At 40.0% G+C, this 8,650-nt stretch overlaps 1 protein-coding gene across 1 annotated transcript; it reads left to right on the plus strand.

Annotated features, from left to right (window-relative positions):
• The first annotated feature begins 715 nt into the window (after positions 1–715).
• On the plus strand, positions 716–4,227 carry LOC123865772 (gloverin-like). Its single transcript, XM_045907003.1, has 5 exons — positions 716–833; positions 1,693–1,783; positions 2,424–2,541; positions 2,797–2,982; positions 3,845–4,227. The coding sequence occupies exons 2-5, from the start codon at positions 1,698–1,700 to the stop codon at positions 3,974–3,976; spliced, it is 522 nt and encodes a 173-aa protein (XP_045762959.1). The 5' UTR covers positions 716–833; positions 1,693–1,697; the 3' UTR covers positions 3,977–4,227.
• Positions 4,228–8,650: the final 4,423 nt, after the last annotated feature.

Here is an 8,650-nt window from a genome sequence, read left to right on the forward strand (position 1 = left end):
CTGCATACTTATTTTTTGTAGTTACATTTAAATATATTTATAAATCTGCATTACCTATATATATTTTTTGTATATAACCTTTTTATATTAAAGAGTTAAAAATATAATTATGTAATTTAATTTAAAAAAATTACCCATGAAGAGCGATTACACTCATCCAATCCGAGTAAGTGAAATTATGGATATGAAAAACTCGGACCGAACTCGGATAATGCTTACGCACTAATCCGATCTCTGATCCAAATCCAAGTAATTCAGTGGACATCTTTGACATTATTGTAGTCATACGTCCGAATTGAATCCGAGATATTGTCACGGATGACGGAGTTATATTACTTTCACGAATTCGGATCGGATGAGTGCGTAATCGCTCTAACTTTTTTATTTACACATAGGAAATGGCTTGCACCCACTAAAACCTGTGTTTGTTCCCCGACAGACTGGCGGTTGCATGGGTATCACTTCGTAGTATTGCTCTAACTTACTGGGACGAAATGCATAATAATTAGTAGGTATAGTATGCATGAATCACTACCTCAATAATAAGATGAAAACGTCATACGTTTATACAAGTGATAAGAAGGCAGAGGAATAAACTTCTTATCAAATAATATTTGCAAGCTAATTAATTTATTAATGAATCGTATCTACCCGTTACCGCGTACTAGGGGAATAACTTAGCTCACGGATTGTATGAGCGCAGGAACTCCCGCACTAACCCATATCTTGTATAAATAGTCTTTCTGGATGGGGAAATTTATCATTCAAACTGTGAATCTCCTTGGAAGAACACCCAGTATTCTATCTTCAAGTATTCGTACTTTCATAAAAAGGTAACAATTTTTCTACTTAATTAAATGTAACAACAAGGGGCTTTTGCATAATCTAAGAGCTCGTTCACACAGGCTGCGTAAGCGTAGATGTAGCACGTACCATTGCGTTGTAATGTATGGAACTGTATGAAACATGGCATACCGCTTGCGTGGCGTGAACGTTCACGTAGACGTAATGCGTGCAGTTACGTCTACGGGTTCACGCGCATGACTACGCACGTGTCACGTGTACATGCTGCATACGCAATTGGTGGGAATCGTCCATAAAGTTACCTTCTTACCTAAAAGGAAAAGGTGACTGACTGATCTACCAACACAACTCAAACTACTGGACGGATCAAACAAAGGCATGCAGAGCTACTATGACAAAACATCCGCTAAGAAAGGATTTTTGAAAATTCAATCCCTAAGGGGATTCGGAATTTGTGTAGTCCACGCGACCATTTCTTTCTCTGTGTCGTATTCATCATTGTTGAGAGTCAAATAATCACGTCATGGTAGAGGGGGTTTTCAGGATTGTGGTGTATCGTGTAGTAGGTATGTGCCTTTTTAACCCCCGACCCAAAAAAGGGGTGTTATAAGTTTGACGTGTGTATCTGTCTGTGGCATCGTAGCTCCTAAACGAATGGACCGATTTTAATTTGGTTTTTTTTTGTTTGAAAGGTGGCTTGATCCAGAGTGTTCTTAGCTACAATCGAAGAAAATTGGTTCAGCCGTTTGAAAGTTATCAGCTCTTCTCTAGTTTTGTTAGAGGTTTTTGTGTCGGGGTTTTTTTAAATTTTAAGTTATAGACTTATACTATCAACCAATATTACCTAAAATTAGTAATTTATCACCTAATTTTATTTTTCTTCTGTAGACAAAATGCAGTTCCTCTACATTTTACCCGCGGTCTTTCTCGCTGTTGCCGCCCAAGAGTTCTATGCACCACAAGTGGTAGTAGTTGATACGTAAGTACCAAGTAATAACATTCTGCTCACAATAATTCCTATTGTCTAATAAAAAAATTGTAAAAAGAAAGTTGATCATGACGATGATTAAGTAAAGAACTAAATTTTTGGCTGTAGGAACTTCTGCTAAGAGCCATTCATAAGGCTGCATTTTCACAAAAACCGACCAAGGGCGAGTCAATAGGTACCTGCCTTTCATGATTCTAGGTCAACGGGAAGTACCCTAAAGGTTTTCTTGACAGACACGACAGAGAGACAACAAAGTGATCCTATAAGGGTTCCGTTTTTCCTTTTGAGGTACGGAACCCTAAAAACAGATTCATTTTCATATATTAGCATTTGGGTGCTTACCGTTTAACTATCTATATTTCACTAGAACTTTGTTTCAAAAAAAAATCCTAGTAAGTACCTAACAATCACTGATTGCCATAGCAATATTAATCTTCTCTTTAATGATTAAGGTGCCCACGCACTCGAACTGAACTGCAGCAGAAATGCGCGTCGCGGCAGCGCCCCGCACGATATTCTCTCCAGCCGCGACGCGCGTACCGCGTACTCGAACTGAACTGCAGTTCAGTTCGAGTGCGTGGGCACCTTTAATCTTATTCTATGCAACTGACCTCTATTATCTTTCTTCTAGTTACCCAGAGTGGTACGTGCAAAGTCATCCGAGAGAGCGTCGTGATGTTACCCTGGACAGGAAGATCGGAGATGGCCGTGTGTTCGGAACTCTTGGACAAAATGACGCCGGATTATTTGTGAGTAAAGTTTTGCCTTTACTGCGGTAGTTATAATATAGGCAGATTCCAACAAATATTATGGTCTACAAAACCGTCTAATTAACTTCAGAAACCCGATACTGAAAATACAGTTTTTTCAATCGGGAGTAACTTTCAACTTGTTGTTGTTTCAACTTGTAAAAAACTGAACTTAGGTATAAGTATGTAAGTGACTTGTAGGCTATTAAAACAATGATTTGGATTTTGACTTGGACTTAACACCTACTCTTGCAGGGCAAAGGCGGTTACGAGCACCAAATCTTTAACGACAACCGCGGCAAACTGAACGGTCAAGTGTACGGAACACGTGTACTGGGCGCCGCAGGGGACTCATCGCACTTCGGTGGCGGCCTCAACTGGCAGAACCCTAACGCAGCTGCCTCGCTTGATATCAGCCGGCAGATCCATGGTGGCACTTCTGTAAGTACCTATCTTACTACGAACATGTCAAAGTAGCCACGTGATCCAAATTCAAATTCAAATTCAAAATATTTTTATTCAATTAAACTTTGAGAAGTGCTTTTGAATCGTCAAAATAATCTTCCACTGGTTCGGAATGCCGTTCCTACTGAGAAGAACCAGCAAGAAACTCGGCGGTTGCTCTTTTCAAGTATTCAATTTACAATAATATGCCATCCGTATGCTATGCTCCGTATCCATATGCTATCCGTATCCGTATATCTACCTACCTAAGTTAAGTTAAAGTATCTACCTATAATATAGGTACAAAAATTATTATTGGACCAGCTACAACCCCGGGTATACCACCAGCACGGAGGAATGTCTATCTATTGCTACTACCAGCGAAGTGTTGATACTTGGTAGATCGCCAGGTCAGTTGCGTTACCTGTGAAGTGAAGTAATCTATCCATTGCCGGCCAACTACTGAGTACGGGTGTCCTCTCAGAATGAGAAGGGGTTAGGCCATAGTCTGCCACGCTGGCCCAATGCGGACTGGCAGACTTCACACACCTTTGAGAACATAAAGAACTCTCAGGTATGCAGGTTTCCTCACGATGTTTTCCTTCACCGTTAAAGCAAGTGATATTTAATTACTTAAAACGCAAATAGCTTTGAAAAGTTAGAGGTGCGTGCCCGGGATCGAACTTCCGACCTGCGATTAGGAGGCGGACGTTCTTACCACTAGGCTATCGGCGTTACCCGTTGCTTGGGTGCAATTCCAACAACTCGAGACCTCAACGTCCGACCTGAGTCCGTGAACCGTGGGTTAACCAAAGGCTTTTTGAATCTGATTGCTTACATCTATTCATTTTATTCACAGTACCAAGCAGCGGCTGGTGGAAAGTGGCCAGTCGGCAAGAACGGTGACTTCTCTCTCCAAGGCACGTACGGACGCCAACACGGCTTACCACGCCAATATGGTGGGATGGCCAACTTCAACTACCGTTGGTGAATGGCCACCAAGCTACCACCAAGCTACCACCAATGTTGTGTTTAATATACCTAGTGTAAACAGTATTCCGTAATAATTAAACTCTACTTAAGGCCTACTTCGCATACTTACGCTTCTTTACAAAATAATTCTTGAATATTCTGTGTTTTGTAAAATATTCCAAAACGTTTGTCTATAGGTATTCACTGATTGTATATAGCTACTGATCTGATTGTAAATAGTATTGGAATAAAGTATTGTTATCTAGATAATTCCACTTGTTTTGTTTTTATGTACGACCTACTTATAAGCATAGGACTGTTTCCTTACCTTAGTATAGGCACAGTTTTACGAATAGGTGTGGTTACACCTATTCGTAAAACTGTGCCTTGACTGAGACGTCTTGTAGTTGTAAAGTACGGTGCAGGAGACAGGCAAGTAACATTGAGAGCCTTGGTCTTTAAATCCATAATCACTGCCGCCTCAAGAGCTGTCTCAGGCACTATACCTTCAGCCGTGGCTAGTTCCTATACTATCAGCAACGGCGTGCCTCCAAGCGATTACGCGTTCTGGTACGATGCCGTGTAGAAACTAAAGGGTAGGAAGGGTTTAGTAAAACTGCCATACCCCTACCAGGTTACCCCGCTTCCATTTTAGACTGCATCGTCACTTACTACCAGGTGAGATTGCGGTCAAGGGCTAACTTGCAGCTGAATAAAAATAAAAAGGTACCTACGTACCTAGCTAAATCACTGTTCCACAGTAGACGATATTTATGGGAAAATCGGAGGTCTTATTCGATTACATTCGCCCTTCGCTGTAATTTCCATTTGCCTTGTTACGGCGTATTGGGGCCTCCAATTAAGGTGAACTCTCCATTTGAGCATGCAAAATAGGTGACTATACTTCCATTTTTATTGAAGACCAGTCTTCGAACATTGCGTAGCAATACGCAATGTATAGTTACATCGCTTAGAACATCAGATTTAGTTTTTAAGCTGGGCGAGCAATGCACTGAGCATTGCTCGCCCAGCTCTATGTAATTAAATCAGAAATTTGGAGATCCGTAGCAGAACCACAGTAACTGAATATACATATACTTACTGAGAAAAAAGAGTTGCGAAGGCGAAATGTCAATGCACGGGGCACACTAAAATGGGGCACATAGGTACCTATAGCAAGAGGGATGGTGGAACGGCAACTCCGCCTTGGTAAACGCAGTATTGGGAGAATAGTGCATGGTGGTATGGAACCCTTCGTATACGATTCTGACTCGCATTTGGCCAGTTGTTTTTATTATTATAAAATATACTTACCGAGCTAACAAGCCGCAGGGTCACCTGATATTAAATAATTACCGCCGCCCATGACAATTTGCACTTTTGGACTGTCCTGAAAAAGTACAAAATTATAGCGTCACTAGTAAAAGGGTGGGGGCTCAAAGGGCGTGATTAAACGCTGTTACCGCCGAAGCCCCTCGCGCGGTTTGATATTTCGCATCACTTCTTGTTGCCAATTACCCGCCGTCTTAAGACCCATTAAGTATTAACTCTAATAGCTGAAGCATCAAACTGATTTTATGTGATATTACTGATATTAATGATCATCATAATCATTTAATTATCAAAATACTTGCTTGGGCGATTACTCACACACGATGCCCAACTCTCACACACTCACTCCAGCGACAAAGCTATCCCAACTCACTCGCTTATCGTTGCTCGCCAACAGCTAGGTAGGTACCTATGTAATTAATTAATATGTACCGCCGAGCGCGCCACCCTAATATCTACATCAACAGCACCAGGCTTGACTAGAACCAAATTGTAGTTTTTTGAGAACACAGCTGATGGAAGTTTATTCTTCATAAAGTTTCGATTTATTCTTCATAAAATCAAGCCAATAATACGTTTTTGTTGTTCCTCTACTGAACTGTAGCAAATGACATAGGAGTTTTCAAGTTTCTAAGCAATTTAGAGTTTGAAGTAAGTAGGGGTAGATTTAGTATAATTTATACTACGGTCAGGTCATGGACTCATTTACTAAGCCCTTTGCCGACTGTACCAAACTAGACGGCACTATCAAAGCAAACGAACCAATAAATTGGAGTCGGGCTTTAACTTAATTTGGAGACATGCAATCTTAATTGCTACGGGCAATGTTACTCCAGTTTACAACGATCCGATCCGCGGGCCACCCAATTAGAGCTTTAGTGTCAAGTGCAAATGGTTCAAACTTGTTTTGGCAATCAAACTATCATGGATCAAACCTGGGGATATGCTGTTGAGAGAAGCGTTTTTAGCGCCCAGTAGTAGTTTCTAGGTGGTATACCTAATCCATTTTGTGGCCTACACGTCTCAGCTTAAGTCATGAAGATAATCTGGTATCTCAGTTTAGTAACTGTATGATTAGAAAGCTGCATAGATAAGATCTAATATTATTATTTTGTTCATCATTTTGCTCTTTAAAAGTCCCCTTAATAAAAATAACTCGGGAGCTACTTATTAATAAATCATTAGGTAAGTTTCCGCTATCGCGAAAGCACTAACATACAATACATTCGGCACCAATCTAATAGGTTCGAAGCAGACGGCAATTTCAGGAGACGTTCGGTTAGTTAAGATCTACTGTAATTATAAGTAGGCTAATCATCTATTGGTAGAGATTTGGTAGAGTAGTACAAACTACAAACATAGGCTCATTAGCGGTCAAAAGTTTTTCAATATTTTCAATAGGTAGGTAATATTATACAAAACAATCAGCTGCGCACACCCACCACCCGATAGAAAACGCACTAGTGCATTTAGGTAGTTACTTAATTACTCACTAAATTAACTTAAATATCTGGCGAGGATGCCAGATCCTTGTTTAAGGACCTGTCATCCCGTCTTGTGGAGTCCACGGGTGACCGGAAATCTGGCAGTTACCTTGGTCAGCATATTAGTCTGGCCATTCAACGAGGTAACGCAGCCAGTGTTCTGGGCACCCTGCCTCGTTACAGTGATTTGGATGATATTTTTGTTTTATAAATTTTATATTTAAGTATTTTTAACATTTGTGAAAATCTGTATTATTACTTTCTGAATAAAATAAAAACTTAAATATGTAATTTTAAATTATTTATTTTATATTAAATTGTTCTAATGAACTTTGGAACAGAAATAAAAAGATTTAATTGAACTAAAATATTAAATGAACTCTTTCTTACAAGTGCTTTTTGTCATCGTCAAGTGAATAGGTAAGTAGCCAATGCTCGCATTTACCTATTACGTATCTAGTAGATACCAACGCAGTACTTTATATTCTGTGGTAATATGTAAACATTAAAAGATAAGATGTGTTTAATGTTTATATTTTTATTATTGTATAATCCATATTATAAATGCGAAAGTGTGTCTGTCTGTCTGTCTGTCTGCTACCTTATGACGGCCCAACAGTTTGACCGGGTACAGGGTTAGCTTATATCCCGGGGACGGACATAGGCTACTTTTTATCCCGGAAAATCAAAGAGTTCCCACGGGATTCCTAAAAACCCATCCGCTTAACCGATTTCTATGAAAGGTACCGAAGTAGTTTGCATCCCTGTAATTGGCATAGGCAACTTTTACCCCGGAAATTCAAAGAGTTCCTACGGGATCTTTAAAAACCTAAATCCACGCGGACGAAGTCGCGGGCATCCTCTAGTTGTATGATAAAAAGATGTAATCGCATGTGACCCGCAGACCTAGCTGAAGCGCTCGTGCTCATGAAACGTATGAATTTAATTAAGCTGGTTTAATTTCGCAAGTAAATACACTCACTTTTACAATTTACACGTCGCGTCGTCGTGTTAAAATAACGTCTCTGTGTAGCCTGAAACGAACAGAACGTGAGAACAGAACCTGTAGGCCTGCCACCATACTTAGTTTGACAGCTAGGTGCAATGTGACGATCGCAGTCTTCTGATTGGCTGACACTCTCTCACTATTGGTTAAAATGCATAGTTGCAGCAAGAATACCATAAATTCAGCGAATCATCACAATTAAATACTATTTTAGCAATGACTGATGTAGTGTCTTCGATCAGCTGCACTGTAGGATTGTATGGTATACGTACGCGTATACGATATTTGTACCCATAACCTTAAAAATCTTTGAAAAGTTTGTTCAGTTGGTTATGCTTGTGCTTTCTGTTAAGTTCTAAACACAGAAACTATAAAAGTTAGTCATATCACAGTACCTTAAATCCCTAAAGGAAACAAACCTATAGATAGATACAGTTGCTTAAGGCAGACAAGTTTACGATAGTTTTCATTTCATTTCCCCAGCGCAATGCATCGTGAAAAGACGTCATTTGACGGGTATAAGTAAGTTTGAGATAAGGTCCTCTTTTTGTCGGCAGTCGAGACTTTAACAACTCGCTCGTCCCATTTCGCGCTTCGACGGAACGCGCTGGCGAGTTTTACTAAAACTTTGGGTACAATAAGATCAAATTTTTGTAAAATAAATAAGTTCTGCACCCGTACGTAGTCGATATTCCACGGCCTTTCTAATAGCGTGCGCCATCTAAGGCAGCATCATTACTTGCCAGCAAGTCTGATTGCAATTTGCATAGGCAGGCTTATATGTCTTTCATTTTTCATCGATTACCGATTTGGTGAATTCATGGTGTTACATTCTCATACAAGTAACGTCAAAAGGGCTTACCAAATCTTA

This window comes from Maniola jurtina, chromosome 5 (assembly GCF_905333055.1).
Source record: "Maniola jurtina chromosome 5, ilManJurt1.1, whole genome shotgun sequence".
NCBI lineage: Eukaryota > Metazoa > Arthropoda > Insecta > Lepidoptera > Nymphalidae > Maniola > Maniola jurtina.